The sequence below is a fragment of the Drosophila serrata genome, unplaced genomic scaffold (assembly GCF_035046125.1).
Source record: "Drosophila serrata isolate PLE 108 unplaced genomic scaffold, ASM3504612v1 contig_302, whole genome shotgun sequence".
NCBI lineage: Eukaryota > Metazoa > Arthropoda > Insecta > Diptera > Drosophilidae > Drosophila > Drosophila serrata.
The window spans coordinates 2,125,845-2,141,875 of record NW_028257200.1 but is presented as its reverse complement, the minus strand read 5'-3'; the positions used below and the strand labels follow the sequence as shown (position 1 = coordinate 2,141,875).

At 46.8% G+C, this 16,031-nt stretch overlaps 4 protein-coding genes across 21 annotated transcripts in view; 3 read left to right on the top strand and 1 right to left on the bottom strand.

Moving 5' to 3' along the window:
* sick (sickie) overlaps positions 1-1,961 on the top strand; it is a 142,974-nt gene extending 141,013 nt beyond the window's left edge. For all 14 annotated transcript variants that reach the window (XM_086837347.1, XM_086837345.1, XM_086837343.1 and 11 more), the window contains 3 exons: positions 48-303; positions 370-849; positions 909-1,961. In XM_086837347.1, coding sequence (XP_086693473.1) covers positions 48-303; positions 370-849; positions 909-1,028 — 856 coding nt within the window. In that variant the 3' untranslated portion in view covers positions 1,029-1,961. The remainder of the gene's footprint in view (positions 1-47; positions 304-369; positions 850-908) is intronic.
* Positions 1,962-2,662: 701 nt separating this feature from the next.
* Positions 2,663-3,823, top strand: COX4 (Cytochrome c oxidase subunit 4). 2 transcript variants are annotated; one of them, XM_086837342.1, is made up of 3 exons: positions 2,663-2,732; positions 3,068-3,492; positions 3,554-3,823. In XM_086837342.1, exons 2-3 carry the CDS (start codon positions 3,081-3,083, stop codon positions 3,688-3,690), a joined length of 549 nt encoding a protein of 182 aa, XP_086693468.1. In that variant the 5' UTR covers positions 2,663-2,732; positions 3,068-3,080; the 3' UTR covers positions 3,691-3,823. The 2 variants fall into 2 exon arrangements, with proteins under 2 accessions (XP_086693468.1, XP_086693467.1); XM_086837341.1 differs by having other exon boundaries at positions 2,663-2,982.
* A 119-nt stretch (positions 3,824-3,942) lies between these two features.
* cyst (rho guanine nucleotide exchange factor 18 cysts) lies at positions 3,943-11,187 on the top strand. 2 transcript variants are annotated; one of them, XM_020949089.2, is made up of 3 exons: positions 3,943-5,023; positions 5,081-5,871; positions 6,768-11,187. In XM_020949089.2, the coding sequence occupies exons 2-3, from the start codon at positions 5,154-5,156 to the stop codon at positions 10,073-10,075; spliced, it is 4,026 nt and encodes a 1,341-aa protein (XP_020804748.2). In that variant the 5' UTR covers positions 3,943-5,023; positions 5,081-5,153; the 3' UTR covers positions 10,076-11,187. The 2 variants fall into 2 exon arrangements, with proteins under 2 accessions (XP_020804748.2, XP_086693460.1); XM_086837334.1 differs by having other exon boundaries at positions 3,943-5,027.
* On the bottom strand, positions 10,004-15,779 carry Top3alpha (topoisomerase 3-alpha). 3 transcript variants are annotated; one of them, XM_086837335.1, is made up of 5 exons: positions 15,688-15,779; positions 15,166-15,304; positions 14,473-15,106; positions 13,953-14,414; positions 10,004-13,898 (listed from the first exon to the last, which is right to left on the bottom strand). In XM_086837335.1, the coding sequence occupies exons 2-5, from the start codon at positions 15,244-15,246 to the stop codon at positions 11,488-11,490; spliced, it is 3,588 nt and encodes a 1,195-aa protein (XP_086693461.1). In that variant the 5' UTR covers positions 15,247-15,304; positions 15,688-15,779; the 3' UTR covers positions 10,004-11,487. The 3 variants fall into 3 exon arrangements, with proteins under 3 accessions (XP_086693461.1, XP_020804729.2, XP_086693462.1); XM_020949070.2 differs by lacking the exon at positions 15,688-15,779 and having other exon boundaries at positions 15,166-15,440; XM_086837336.1 differs by lacking the exons at positions 14,473-15,106; positions 15,166-15,304; positions 15,688-15,779 and having other exon boundaries at positions 10,004-13,890; positions 13,953-14,212.
* Between the last annotated feature and the right edge of the window lie 252 nt (positions 15,780-16,031).

Sequence of the window (16,031 nt, the reverse complement as noted above, 5' to 3'; positions counted from 1 at the left end):
TTTTAATATATCTTTACCTATTGCTTATTATACTCTCCACTCCTCAGCGTTGACCACAAATCCTCGAAGGATCTTCGTCAATATCTGGGCCACATTGCCGAGCAGGCGGCCATAGCCAACGGCGCCTCGGAACTTCCCTCTGTGATCATTCTGGACAACCTACACCACGCTTCGGCGCTGGGCGACGTCTTCTCCTGTCTGCTGAGCGCCGGTCCGGCGAACAAGCTGCCCTGCATCATTGGCACCATGTCGCAAGCAACCTGCAACACCACCAATTTGCAGCTGCACCACAACTTCCGATGGGTAAGTCGCTGGATTTTGTAGAATCTTAGAGACGTCGCACTTATTTAATCAATCATTTTATTGCAGGTCCTTACAGCTAATCATATGGAGCCGGTAAAAGGTTTCCTAGGACGCTTCCTGCGGCGTCGCCTCTTCCAGCTGGAACTGCAGACGCAGCATGCCCAGCCCGAGCTGGCGGCTGTCCTAGCCTGGCTGCCCTCCGTGTGGCAGCACATCAACAGATTCCTCGAGGTGCACAGCTCCAGTGACGTGACCATCGGCCCCCGACTCTTCCTTGCCTGTCCACTGGATCTGAAGGACTCGCAGGTGTGGTTTACAGACATCTGGAACTACCACTTGTCGCCATACCTCGTGGAAGCGGTGCGTGAGGGTGTGCAGCTGTACGGACGCCGTGGTGGTGCCTGGAACGATCCTTCGGCCTTTATCAGGAACTCCTATCCCTGGCCCTATGGCCCGGACTCGGTGCCCCCACTGCGGCAGATCAATGCTGAGGATGTGGGCCTGGAGGGCGTGGCTCTGACCAACGGCGAACAGCAGGATCCCTTGGTAAGTCCCCTGAATTCATCCCATCGAAACATCCAACTAATATATGCTTTTTATCCTAGCTCAACATGCTGATGCGCCTGCAGGAGGCGGCGAACTACTCGGAGGCTCAGGATCAGGAGTCCGACTGCGCCAGTCTGGACTCCAACGTCACGCCCGATAGTTCGGCGGGTGCCGAGTAAAAGCCTCAAAGACTAACCTCTTCGTACATGCCAAATTTAGAAGGACTAACTTTCGGAACTCACCGCGGACCGTTCACCCTGCACTTACCGGACCCACACAAATGGGATTTCTTGCACTACTTTCGCAGCCTCTCTCAAAGAAGTTTCAAGGGGTCTCCATTTGCACCGCCAACCATCCCAGTCCATTGCTAACCCCTCCATCCGTAAAGTAAATTGCACTTTTTAGCGCACTTGTTAAAAATGCAAATTGTTCAGGTTCCAAAATTTAAAACTGAAGCACTAGCCACTTCAAAAAGGTAAACGGTCCCGGTGGCAATCCCGAAATACCCAAAACTCGAGAGAAGAAACATTAAATGTTATTCGGAAAAGAGAAATTACACGGTTTTGTATATAGAACAAAGAAATCCCCTATGCTTAAGTGTGAAGCTGTTTGGCGGCTTCGATGACTTTTTATACCCTTTATCCTAGCCCAGCCCCGGCAGATCATATTGAGAATAACGTATAGTAACCCTAACATATAAAACTATTGTAAATGTAGCCGTAAGATTTTGCTACTACCAATTTACAAGATGTATATTCGATGGAAAAAGCTTTCACTTTAGTTTAATTATTTGCGTAATCATCATTAAATATTGTTACAAACATATGTCGTATTTATAAACCCAATGAAGCAAATACCATTTAAATATTTATTATGCCAAGCCGCGCTTAAACACAGGAATATGGGAACGTAAATACGTAATGCTCCCCTACCTTGATATAATAGCTAAATTAACACCCATCCCCATCAGAATATTAACAACTACATACACTACCAATGCGAGCAGTAAAACTATAGGATACGATTTAACGAACGCGTGTCTCTGTCTAATTTAAATGTGTGCATTTATGGATTATGACATCAAATCAAAATAAATTAAATATCAATCTCAATTCGTCTTTTCTTGTGACTTTTTAAAAAGAATTTATTTAAATTTAACGAGCGGTCAAATGTTAGTTGTCGGATTAACAGGAATGTTATGTTATTGTGCTGATATTTTACTTTATGTTTCTAAATTATGCTTGTCATGTAGTGACCCAACTTGCAACTTTTGAAAACAAGGGGGCGTTGTGGTTCAAATAAGTTGAAACAGGCAGTTTTTTGTGCATTTTTTATTCAAGTTTTTTATTATCGATGACATATCGGTATATTAATATTTTGATTTGTTAATTACGCTCACTCAACAGCAAACGTGTAAAATGGTTTTCTGGATGTACAAGATGTAAAATGTTAAACAACAGCTTCGGAATTCAGAGTGACCAAACAACGACCGACATCCTACAGCATGTATCTGTAAACGTGTAAAATGTTATCTAGTCGTGTATAATTTTAAATAAAAGCTTCGACATTCAGAGTGACCAGAAACTAAAGGGCAGATCTGTTATAGAATTTTACATTCTGCATGAGCATTCGACTGCAAAAAGGAGAATTCGACCCCATGTATCCGTAAATGTTTAAAATTATGATCTTGACCCGTTAGTTGTAATATGTTAAATAACAGCTTTGGAATTCAGAGTGACCAAAGAAAAATATCAAAATATACTACAAAAAAATTTCGCAACTTTGGGCAAACAAACTATTTATAAGTTTGGTCAGTTCAATTTTTGCAGTCAAAAAGGTAAAATTATTAAAAATCGTGGAAATTCTAATATTTGTTAAAACCAGTGAGCAGGCCTACTATAAGTGATAAATTGGGGAATGGTGTGCCTGCTGGAGTGGAAGAACCCCAGTGACAGCTTTTGTGGGGGCCAATTTTCAGCAGGCTAAGCTCTCAACGATTACACAACAACTGCGAAAACAGTGAAAAATGGAAGAATATGCAGATAAACGACCTTCCACTGCACGAGCCCAAGGAAAATAGACGGCAAAGATGCTAGGAATTGAGCCGGGCGGCTTAACTAGCCCATTATGCAAGTGGGACTCTCAGCCTCGTCCTCCCACTATTACATAACCTCCAATCGTCACACTCACAAATATTGTTCTATGTATTGTTCTGCAGACCTCTTGGAAAAATGGCTCTAAGACTAATCAACAACGCTGTGCTGCGCCAGCTGGCCGCCCAGCTGCCCAAGAACGCCCAGACCGGCAGTGTGGCCGGTATCCACACGCTGGACAAGATCGGCAAGCGCGAGATCGTGGGCTTCGGCTGGAACGGTACCGCCTGCTACGCCGATCGCGTGGACTACCCCATGCCCGCCGTGCGCTTCCGCGAGGCCAACAACGAAATCAACGCTTTGCGCACTAAGGAGCAGGGTGACTGGAAGAAGCTCAGCCACCAGGAGATCAAGGCCCTCTACCGCGCCAGTTTCTGCCAAACTATCGCCGAGGTGCAGGCCGGCACTGGAGAGTGGAAGCTGCACCTTGGTGTCGGTCTCCTCTTCACCGCCGCCGCCATCTGGGTTGCCGTGCTGATGAACCTCTTCGGTGAGACACTTTGTTTCCTTCGACCTTTTCTCTGTACTGATATCTGTACTGTTGTTTTTAGTGTACGATGAGCTGCCCGTTACCTTCGATGAGGAGCACCAGAAGGCCCAGCTGAAGCGTATCATCGATCTGGAAATGAACCCCGTCACCGGCTTGACCTCCAAGTGGGACTACGAGAACAACAAGTGGAAGAACTAAGTCCACGATTCCAGCAAATGCTTTGTGTGTGAGCGTAGTTAAGCGAAAAGTTAGTCGACGACGTCTATTGTGTATTTAATGGAAGCCAGATAGTCGAAATTAAAGTATGGCCGCCGCTGGCTAAACTGAAAAATGTTTTTGGTATAGAAGCTCTGATGATTTAAGCCAGATGTGTGCGGTGCATGGAATCAAATGTTAATGTTTTTAAGCGACGAAATCAACAAATAAGGACACAGTAACAATCAAATTAACTTAATATGGACGTGGAGTCGTAGATATCTTATTGGACTGGCGTCGGATGATGTTAACATTATACATATTCAGGAATTCATGATTGGCTTTGCCTTTGGAAGTCTACGGATAGAATCAAAATTGCGCTCATAGGTGAGGGATATACAAAAGAAAGAAAGTAAAAAGGGTGCCTTCCACAATGAAGGAGTTAAGGTACCAATTGTTTTAAAATTTAGCTAGATCGATTCGCCTTTCAATGCTGATCCAGAATATATATGATTTATAGGGTCGGATATGACTCCTTTAATATTTTTCAAGCTTCTGACTAAAATTATAATACTCTGCAAGGGCATAACAACGTTATTTCTGGTAATTTAGACATTCGTTCCAGCAAATAAAAATAAATAGATACTTCGACATAATATTAAGTCAGGACCTTAATACCTCAGTAAAAAAGTAAAGTGCGATCATTTTTAATTTGTCATTTGTCAAAATTTTTAAATTCAAGTAAATAACAAACATTTTATTATAAAAAATTGTTTGATTCTTCAATTAATTAAGTTAATTTATTTGCTTTTTAACAAAAATATATTTGTGTCTGAGGACATCGGTGGCCCACTGTGCTCTTCGGTATGTTTAAGCGGACCGTACATCGGCAATCCAGTATTTTAATTTATCTTTGTATACGCTCCGCTGGTATTATTCACCAGCACGGCCACACTGTAAGGGCTCAACAATAAACGGTGGCAAAAATCTCATTAGTTTCTAGTTCTATTTTTATTTTGTATTAAGTTCAGCGAAAAGTTAACCCTCAACGCCCGCCCGCCCAGTTGCAGCCCCCGTTCAGTTCCTCCAGCTTGTGTTCTTTTCCTCCTCCCACGCGCTGCAGGTTTTGGTGCAGCGGTTGCTTTTGCTGTTGCCCTTGTTGCTGTCCCTGCTGCTAAAGTGGCACAAGGACGAGTGGTCGTCCTGGAAGGCGCAACAATTTACCCCGCGCAACAAGGTGTCGCGGGTGGAGGAAAAAATCAATAAATAGCCAACGAGCAAGTGCATACGCGAGTGGCGTCGCTGTGTATGCGTGCTAGTGGGTGTAGGTGTCAGTGTGAGTATGTGCGTCGGTGTGAGTGAGTGCGTTGTATACTAAACTTTCTTTTTCTAGGCTTCCAGCTGCGGAATAGCTAGCTCAGACAAGGGAAGACACCGCGACACGTCCTCAGCGGAAGCGTACTATTATGGACAACCCCGGCGATGACAGTGACAACGATGTGGTCACCGATTTCCTAAACTCCAACTGCAGCGAGCCTGCCTCCAACCCAGCCGCTGCTGCTGTACTCAATGGTGGCCCGTCTACGGGCCCTCGCGTCACAGTTGAGAGCCAAAACTACTGCATACCCATCATAAACGCACCAACTCCGACGCCAGCGCCCGCTCCGGCCCAGTCCACCGCTCCAGCCAGCCACAATAATAGCGTTAACAACAACAACATGATACCCACCATCAATGTGACGCCGCACAGCCCCGCTCTGGCCTCAAAGTACAACAACATATTCGAGGACACGCTCAGTCAGTTGCAGAGCATCCGGGAGACAGTGGTGCAGATGAAGAACTCATCCTCGGCTAGTCAGCACGTGCAGGACGGATTGTCGTCCAATGGCATGCTGAGCGCGGCTATATTGAGTTCCTCGCTGCCCGATCTAACGGGGGCAGGGCCGGGATCTGGCTTTGTCAACTCCGTGGCTCCGTATGCAATGTGGTCGACAGCAGCGCCACAGCAGTGCCTCTTTCTGCACACGGACAGAAGGAAGTCGTGGACAACGGCGGACGATGCCAGTGCCGGTGGTGGTGATTGCACCAACAAGAGCGTCAGCCTTTCTAGCCTGGACAGCGAGGAGCAGGAGACGATCCGCGTCACTGAGCAGCGTAGACGTTCGGCTCGAAACAGCACTGGAGGTAGGATATGAATTCAAATTAATTTTTTATCTAAATCAGGAAAAGCTATATAAGCTGTCCTACAAATTTTTATAGTCCTAAAAACAGGATCTATAAAGAAATCAGTAATTAATCAATTTTAAGTTATTTATATTTTATCGGGTAAACTTAGAATTTCCTTAAACTTTGTTGTTTAATGCGGTTTTATTGAATCTATGTTGCTCTTTAAAAAATTTAGAGGGATTCGGAAGGGGGCAAAACAAAAATATTATGATATCGTAATTTCCGACATCTAATCTGCATATTTTAATAATAATGAAATGAACTGAACACTCCCAAATAATACTGCAAACATGTTAAACAACAAAGTGACTGCCTTATGAGAAGTAAGCTATTCCCACATGCCTATACTTACGGGGAATGTTGCTTGCAATCATTAGGAAATAGCGCTGTAACCGCATTTTGCCTTTATATCCCATTCGTGGGTTTGTTTTATGAGAGCCATAAAGCTTGAAAAAAGTAATTATACATTTCCTAGATTTGTGCAGATCCGCAAATACCCTACAAAGTTATTTAAAAATCTTTACCTGGTAAAGAATACACATTGTTTTTTATTTTTAAACATTTCTTATTTTAAGATGTTTACAAATTTATGCACATTATGTAAATTGTCCAAGCTATTTATAATTTAGGGAAAATATTCCACTTGTTCGAAGGAAATTGATATGCCGCTGATTTAAAGCGAACGTGGGGGCATGTGTGCCAAGTTAGTTTCGATTTTGATAAGAAATTCCACAAAAGCCCGTTATCTTTTGGAGCTCTCTGGCATTGGTAGCTCCGCGAAGAGGCAGAAAAATCGAACTCTCCACGATTAGTAATTAGTAACTAACCGAGTGTCTACCTCTCATCGTTGACAGGCATTTCTACCCACTCCTTGAACGAGGCGGAGCTCGCAAGGGACTTCGAGCGGATTGCAGCTAAACGTAGCCTGGCCACGGAGATCATCAGTCGGATACCGTTGCAAAAGAGCATTTCGACGAGCTCGATAATTGCCAAGGAGGACATCAAGGCGATCGCCCGCCACCTTACCGATAGCGAGGATGAGAACCAAAGCCTACTGCGCTCTCACGCCAAAATCGAGGTCTACGACAACGTAGAGAAGCGTCCAAAACGCGGATCCATCTTCTTTCGGAAGAAGAAGCCCAAGGCGAAGGCGAAGTCACTCGTCGGAGGTCAACTCAGTGCGTGCGACGTGTGCGGGGCCAGCATTACGCTGGCGCAGATAAAAGAGCATCACTTGGAGTGCAATCGGGTAAGAAAAATGGCAGCTGGACAGGACTATTATGACGGTCCGGACGCCGCTACCACCTTTAGCAATCCAGAAGATCAGCCGCTTATACGGTCCGACCTGCAGTTCCTTAATGAGCCTCCCATCGAAGCTCAGCATTTGGGTGCAGATCCCTCGTTGGGCATAGTTCTCAAGGAGCATGACTCCTGGACCCCAAATATACCCAAAGAGCTACTCAAGACTCTCAAAGAGCTGCAGATTAAGCGGCAGGAGCATATCTATGAGTTCATCATGACCGAGAAGCACCACTGCCAGACCCTTATTGTCATGCAGAAGGTGTTTGTGGAGAGTTTGGAGCGGCACTTTCCCTCTCTCAATCTCAATGGAATGTTTCCGCGGCTGCAGCAGCTTACCGATCTGCACACCTGCTTTCTGCGCCAGCTGCGACTTAAACAGCGGGAACAGCCGATGGTCGACAGTATTGCTGACATCCTGCTGGACTTCTTCTCACTGGAGCAGGCTCAGTGCTTGAGACTGGCGTACGGCGAGTTCTGTGCCAACCACCGCACCGCCTTGGAGCAGTTTAAGCTCTGCCTGACCGATCCCAGCTTCGCAGAGTGGTACAAGCATTGCCTACAGAATCCACTACTCAAGAAAAAGGGCATTCCCGAGTGTATCCTGTTCGTAACTCAGCGCCTTACCAAGTACCCCCTGCTGATCGAGCCGCTCCTGAAGAGCGCCAAGGATAACAAGTTGGAGACGGACAAACTGCAACATGCGCTCAATCTGGTCAAATCGCTCCTAGTCGACGTCGATGCCTGTGTGGCGGAGAAGGAGCTGCGAGAGCGACAACTTGAGATATATGGTCGGGTGGATGCCAAGTCCTTCGCCATATACAAGAACAAGCCCTTCCGGAAATCTGAACTTGGTGTGGAGTCACGGCGCCGCCTGAAGTTCGATGGATTAGCAACTTTAATGCAGGGCAGAGCCAAAACCCAGCTGGTCCTAGTAGTGGTGCTCACCGACTGCCTGTGCTTTCTTAGCGAGAACTCGGGCCACAACAAGTACACCTTCTTTACGCCGGAACACAAGGCCGGCGTGGTGCCGCTTCAAAAACTGCTTATCAGGGAGAAGGCTGGTACCGAGTCCCGAGGAATATATATCATAAGTTCCAATCCGGATTTTCCTGAAATGTACGAGCTGAAGGTGCAGACACCAAAGGATAAGAACACGTGGATACAAACCATTCGCCAGGCCGTACTCGACTGCCCCGCCACGGATATTATCGAGGCTGAGGATCTGACGGCAGAGGAAAAACTGCGCATTGGAGTTAACAAGAGAGAAACGATTGAGAAGATGCGGCAAAAGGACATTGAACAGGCACTGCTCCTCGAAGAGAAGCTGATGCTGCAGCTGAACTTGTTAAAGGAGCAGAAACCTTTCGGGGATGTGATTACCGGCTCCTCCTCCTCCACTTCCGCCAATGGCAGTGCAGCTAATTTCCTGGCAGCCTTCGGCTCCTACAAGGATCTCGTAACCGCTGACTGTGACACGGGCGAGCTCTGGCGAAGGGTGCTTAACACCGTGCAGGATATTAGCCAATTGGCGTCCACGATCTACTCAGCGGCAATGGGTCAGCCGGTCTCCAGAACTCTTAGCAGCGTGGGCGAAAAGCAAAGCGAACAGTATGCGTCACCCACACTGCCCAAGCGAGCGGAAACCTTTGCCGGATTCGACGAAAAGCGTGGAAAGTTTGGCTCAAAGCTGGTGCTCACTCCCCGTCTCCAGGAACTCCAGGAGGAGAAGCGGGAACCGAAGAGCAGCTCGTCATCGGGCGCGTTGGCAGTCGAGCAGCAGTCACTGGAGAGCAACAACTATGCCGTGCTCCAGGTGACCCACCATCTGCACACCCTGCTCTGCATAATTTCTCAGCAAATGACAAGCATCCACAGTCTACAACAGCAGTTGGCCCTTTACCGGGAGAGTCCCCGAACGAGTGCTTACACGCACAAGGACCAGCTGGAGGAGCTTCGCAATTTGCAGGACAAACTGCAGGAAGAGAAGACAGCCTGGCATCGTCAGCAAAAGCAGCAACAGGATGAGCTTGCAGATATGAGAACCCAACAGTTGCAGTTGCAGCAGCAGATCAAGGCCGAGCAGGAGGATGTGCGTCAGCAGCGCGAGCAGTTATACAAAAAAATGGAGCTGCTATCGAGTCAGGGCCTGCTGCTCTCGCCCAGCACTCCGCTACCCGTACCCCTGGTGACTCCGAGTCATCCCCTACCACATGCTCCAGTGTCCGATGAAACCAGTCATGAGACAGACATGGCAGGCAGTACCACTCCCAGTGTGGCTGGGACTGTGGACAGACGCAAGGAGAAGTGGCTAAGCGGCCCTTCCAGCTGCAAGACACCGCCTGTAAATTTGCTCAGTGCCAATAATGCACCCAAGGCTAACTCCACCCTTGTTAAACAGAAGCTGCCCATGAAGCTATCATCGCTCTCGTCTGCCAGCACTAGTTCCGCTTCCCGTGTAGACAAGTCCGCCAGCTTCAACAGCACCCACAGCTCGCCAGCAGCGTCTTCCATTGGCTGTGTACAGCAAATCTTTCCCCTCAAGTTGGCTGACCGAAGGAATGTCACCACACATTCAAATACCACAACGACCTCGACTCCAACACCAGGACTAGTGCCGCAACACTCGCGTACCGGTAGCTCGCCGGCTATCATTCAGCAGACAACGACCACAGCTACCGCCACACCCACTTCGGCCAACATAGCTCGAGCGGAATCTAGCGCTGCCCACTATACGCACCGAACACCAACGAGTAGCCGGGCTGGAACGTATGCCAGAACGACAGTGGGAGCTGGGGGCCTTGGCTTGGGAACCGGCACGGCGCCGCGTGCCAAGCCCGAGGAAGAGGAGATCTACTTCTGACGCAAATTCTCGCCAGAAGTCGAAATCTAAAATCTACATCCAGTAGGCCTAAAGTCATTGGCACATATTTATCTCATTCTAATTAATGTGCATTCCTTTACATACGCCACCAAATGTCTAAGAATACCTTCATATTTCGTATGAAAAACATATTAGTACTATGATGTTTAATATTATGTACCTGTGAGTGTAAATTTGAAGTGGAATAACCCACATTTAACATTTAGAATGTGAGTATATGTGTCCATGGACTTAGGCTGATAGATCACCTTAATAACCTTATAATGACAAGATGCATAACGTCCACACATTTGATTTGTTATATTTTCTGCATTCGATTCGCATCTCGCGTCTCCTATGGCGTTACTCTTCTTGTTTTTATAAGGTCTTTGATCAAACATTCCGCAAAACAAGACCTAAAGAAACTAGAGTATAAAACCGATCTGGTTTTCGATTTCTTTCAGAGACGACATTTATAATTGGCTTCCCAAATACTTCATTCAATCTGAATGTTATATGAATGTTTTAAGTGTAGTTGTAAGTTTAATCCATTCCAAAACAGAATGCATATTTTTCATACTGCCCGTATTTTAGTCTCAATATTTTACTTTATTTACCTTAATTGTACTTAATGATATTTTTCACAGACTCGCTACCGTTCCAATGCATCTCAAACTGTTTAGTAATTTACTTTAATATTATTTATTATCATTTATTTATTAATATTTTAATGGAATTTTACATCAGACAAACAAGCAAAGTATACAACATGTGAGTGTTTTCTAACGAATTTTATTTCTTCAAAAAAGAAAGTTTTTAAATATTTATGTATACACTCGACTTCTATCAGTTTCCAAAAATATAATTTTAAAGTTATGTTTGGATATCACTCATTTCCGTGTTGCGCTTACAAACGACATAAAAAACTATTTAGGATGTAGTATATACATTGTAAATAAATTATATTATCTGTGTGTGTATTTTACATATCTGTTTTGCTCGCTATATAGTAAGTGTTTATGGGAGCACACACTCTCAATCCTGACCCTAATCCCCGTCTCATCTATGCAATATTATAAGCTCCAATAAATGTTTTAAATTATAAATCAGAATTACAAACTTTTATTTTTCACGATGGCACAAGATTTGAATTCTATATTGGTTTGCACTTAATTGGTCTTATTTACTCTTACTCAAATGATAGAGTAATTCTCCGTGATTACAGGGAACATGTTTCTGCAGAAAACTTAATCTGAAATAAGGACACTTTCCATTTACTTTATTTTAAAACATCCAAATATTTATGTTTCAATTATATTTAAATACTATATAACGAAAATCTATTTGTTTATAAGATGTGGGAATACTAATTCAGAAACAACCCTTTCATCCAACTTAATGCGGTTTCTTACCTACATATCGATGTCATTCTTCCGCGGACATTTATTGCGGTTATGCCCTTCTTGGCGACACAAGCCGCAGCGACGCGTTTTCCCTGTTTTTTCAGAAGAATCCGCGCCTTGACTGCGTCCGGCCGGCGGGTTTCGATTGCCCGATCCCCAGGAAGAGCTGCTGCTGCTGCTGGTACCTTGGTTTTGATCCTCATCGCCCCACTTGAAAAAGCCGCATGATTTCTCTCGCGTCGGACACGCAAAGAAGGGTCTGCCCTGGTTGGGTCCGTCCCTGCGCACAATAAGTCTGCTGGCTAGCTGCCCGCAGTTGCACTTCACCTCCTCCCCTCCATGATCTTGCGTGGTCTTTGTCTTTGTTTGAGTTATGGTGACAGTGCTGCTAGAGTTGGACCGCATAAACGAGGATTGTCCCCCTTGTCTGCTTCTCTCCTGGTGACTTGGCAGAGTTACTACACGATTTGTGCCCCAGGAGTTGGCAGTGTTGCTGCTACTCTGGATGGGCTGTCTGAATGAAGATGGTGCTTGCCCTTCATCAGCCCATTGGAAGAACTTGCACTCGTTGGGCTTGGGGCACTTGTAAAACAGCCGGCCCTGGTTGGGACCATCTTTACGTACAGTGTGCTGACGAGCTGGCTGGTGACATCCTGTGCACAGGACTGCTTCTGGTTCGGCTGCCCCTGTGGAAGGCCTATCCCATTCGCCGCTGTCCAAGCGGGGTCTTTTTGCTACAGGTTTCGGAGGCGGTGTGGCTGCCGGAGTAGGGATGGCTGATCGTGCCCTACTACCCCACACCATTGGCTGCTCATTCGCTTCGTCCTGTGCCTTCACCCAGTCTGAAAGACTTAAATCCAGACGATTATCACTTTCGGTAGTGCTTGAACCGTTCACCAAGGCCTCGAACTCGGCATCATCATCTGCGGCAAAGGCAGCGGCTATGTCATCATCCAGAGTGATCGAATTGGCGACTTGTGGCTGAGTCGTACTCGTACTTGTCTCCACAGAGTCCACAGCAGCTAGCATGGCCTCCTCAAACCCATCATTACTGTCAAAGAATCCATCCATTTCGGTGGAAGGTGAACTAGCAGCCGCACAGCTAAAGTAGCTGCGAATGGTGCCGCCAGTGGATGAGGTATTACTGGATTTCGAGCCTTTCTTCGGTTTTGTGTCGGCTTTTGGTGGTTTCTTCGGTTTTGCTGGTGGTTTCTTGGGTCCGCCGTTAATGGGCATATCCCCCTTTCCAGTTGGGGGAGGACCAGCAGCTCCAGAGCCACCTCCGCTACCTCCTCCTCCGCTTCCACCTCCACCTCCACCTTCGCCGCCACCTCCTCCCCCCGGTCCTGGTCGCCAGTCTCCTCCACTCCCTGCCTCCCCCACAATTCGTCCTGCTCTCTTCACAGAATCTAAATTAATGTGGAACGTAGAGCGGAAGAGATTGTCGCAGGGCAGGCAGGTCTTGTACCAGCCATTCGGGGTGTTGAAGACGCCGCGGAAGTAGGGCGTGCTCAGGCGGAACTTGAGCAGATGGTGTGTATCACCGCAGCTTGGGCAGCACTCATCTAAGGCGGTCACGTCCTTGCATTCCATAGGCATCCAGACAACATTTTTACAGTCGGGAAAGTTGGTGCAGCCGATGAACCAGCCCTGCTGATTCTTCTTTGCCTTCAGAGCCATGTGGCCATCATTACACTTAGGGCATTTAAAGAGAGTTTGCATCATGGCCGGTTGACTGTTCTCGCTTCCTGATTCCTGGTTCGAGGAATTCGCCGCAGGGGTTTCGTTGATACGAGCTGCTATCTTCGAGTCCATGGCGGTGATCTTGTCGGTAATCTGTTGGTAGGACTGCTTATACTTGGCTATATTCTCCGTCAGAACAACTTTGGGATCCTTTTGACCCTGACAAATGAGTTTCAGGTCCGACTCGAACTCCGCGCGCAACTGGGGTTTGGCCAAAGCCAGTTCCATGGCATCATAACCCTCGTAGAGGCCCATCCCGATAACTCCCGGCACCAGGGCCCCCTTGTCCAATACTCCTATATAGCCTCGCTCCTTAATCGTGTTGATATGCTCAGCATGAGTGGCATCCGTTCCGATTCCGTGCTTTTCCATCAGAGCAATCAGATCCGCCTCCGTCAGCAGCGGAGGCGCAGTAGTGGCTCCTTCGTGCAGGGACACCTCTGTCGGCTCAAAGCGCTGCCCCTGCTCGTAGTGGTGGATCTGCTTGGCGTTCCACTTTTCGTACACGTACACGTCTAGGTAGTTACGCTCGTGAATAACCAGTCCGTTTCCCGTAAACTTCTCGCCAGCAATGTCTATGTGTACAAGGGTTTCGGAACCAATGGCATCCTTGCTGACACAAGCGAGGAAGTGGCGGACAACTAGTTCATAGACCCTAGCATCATTTCCCTGCAGATCTAAGTGATTAAGAATGTATATTAAGAATAAGGACTTTCTGGGGATCTACTCACTGTCAGCCGGCTTGGTGGGATGTATGGGAGGATGCGCCTGATCCGACTTGCTGCCATTGCGTGGATTCGGACCCCAGTCAACCACACGTTGGGCAAAGGCTCCCCAGTCGGGGTGGCCCGTATGCATTTGGACTAGGGGCGCCAACTCGAACTCCTTGGAAAACTGGTTCGTCTCCGTGCGAGGATAGCTGATGAAGCCCTTGCTGTACAATTTCTCTGCAATAGTCATCGTCTCTTTGGCCGACAGCTTGAGCTTCCGGGAGCCAAGCTTTTCCATTTCCACCGTATCCATGGGCGTGGGCCGCCATTTGTGTTTGGGCTTGACCGTAACGCTCTCTACAAGAGCACGCGGAGCGGGCTCCGAGAGGCAGAGCAGCAGGTAGTTTTCACAAGATTCCTTGTCGAATAGACGGTTCCGCGCCCAGTTGAACTCCACCGTCAGGTCATCAATCGTGTGGAGAACTTGCAAAGGAAGTAAATAAATACTTGAATTTCCGTGCTCGGTTCTCGATTCTCTTACCTCTGATCTTCCAAAATGGCTCAGAGACAAAGGCCTCTACTTCCTTGTAACGCTCGGCGACGAACCCTAGAGTTGGGATCTGACAACTTCCATAGGATATGAGCTTATCTGCAATCTTTTCGGGGAACAGACGCTGGAGGCGCATGGTCTGAAAACGGGTGATGGCCGCCCCAGTTCGTAGATCCAGTTCAGTGCGTACATCCACTGCATCACTCTGCCGCTTGTCCGGCTGCCCCAGCTGCTGCAGAGCCCGGCGTACCGCTGTCGTCGTAATCTCCGAGAAGCTAGCCCGATACACCGTCAGATTCGGCTTGATGGCACGGCAGACGTCGATGATCTCGTAGCCAATGTTCTCGCCCTCTCGATCACAATCCGTCCAGATGATTAGGCCCTGGCAGCCGCGCACCTCTCGTTCCAATGTCCGTTTGATGGGCTCATAGTCCGCAGCGACACTCTTCTTTACGGGCGCATCGAACAGCGAGCGCGGATCAACGACGCGCCAGTTTCGATAGGATACCGGGAATCCCAACTGCATCAAGTGGCCGGAGACGGAGGTCATAACCATCTTGGCATTTTGGCCGCGCACAGGCGCCTCAAAGTCGTATACTTTGTTGTATACCGAGTACCCCTCGCGCTGCGTAGTAAATGGAAATAGTAAAATATTTCATAAATTCCTCCAACCTGGTTGCTTACCCGCCGTGCCGCACCTTGGGACAATAGGCCGGCTATCGTCTTGGCCGCGTCGTTCTTCTCAGCCACATTAAGGAACTTCATCTCCCTAGTTTGGTTAGCGTAACAACGTCTCTGTACGGCGATGACGGAGCGGAAGCATCTTAGAAACACAACCATTCAAATAAATTTGATATTCATTTAGTAATATTGCCATTTAAAACCAATTAGTCAGAAAACAATTCAGTCGCGCCACGGTCCAGAGATGGGTAAGCCCTCACGATAGTACTATCGATATGCGTCTATCGAATTTTATCGGACTTAACACAGAAAATTTAAATTTTTGAGAAAATCGCTTTAAAATATATTTTAAAGAAAATATGCATATTATCAAATGCTTCATTAAAAAACTAAAACACAAAAATGTTGTGTAAAAATTTGTTTGTTGTGCAACAGTTCTTTTGTTGTAGCAAAAGTCCAGCCTCCAATTTTTGTGCAAGCCATTTTCACTCAATGACATTATTTTCACTCATTATTTTTACTCACCACCTAGATCAGCATATCTTCACTCACTTGCAGTTTTGGAGGAATTAAACAGCAAAAATGTTGTTGTTGTAAAAATGTGTTTGTTGTACAACAGTTTTGTTGTTGTTGTTGCCAAAAACAAGGCTTCAATTTGGACGTTTTCACTACAAATTCACCGACTTTTCGATTTCAAGCACCAGGCCAACAGAATCAGGAGAGGGAGAACTTACTTTGGTGCAAGCCATTTTCACTCAATTTTTCCACTCGATTTTTCGATGTTACTGGCATTTTTGCTTACTTGAATTATTATTACTCTGCAAGGGTATATAAATAGTATTGAAAATAATATTCTCCCCACCCACAGA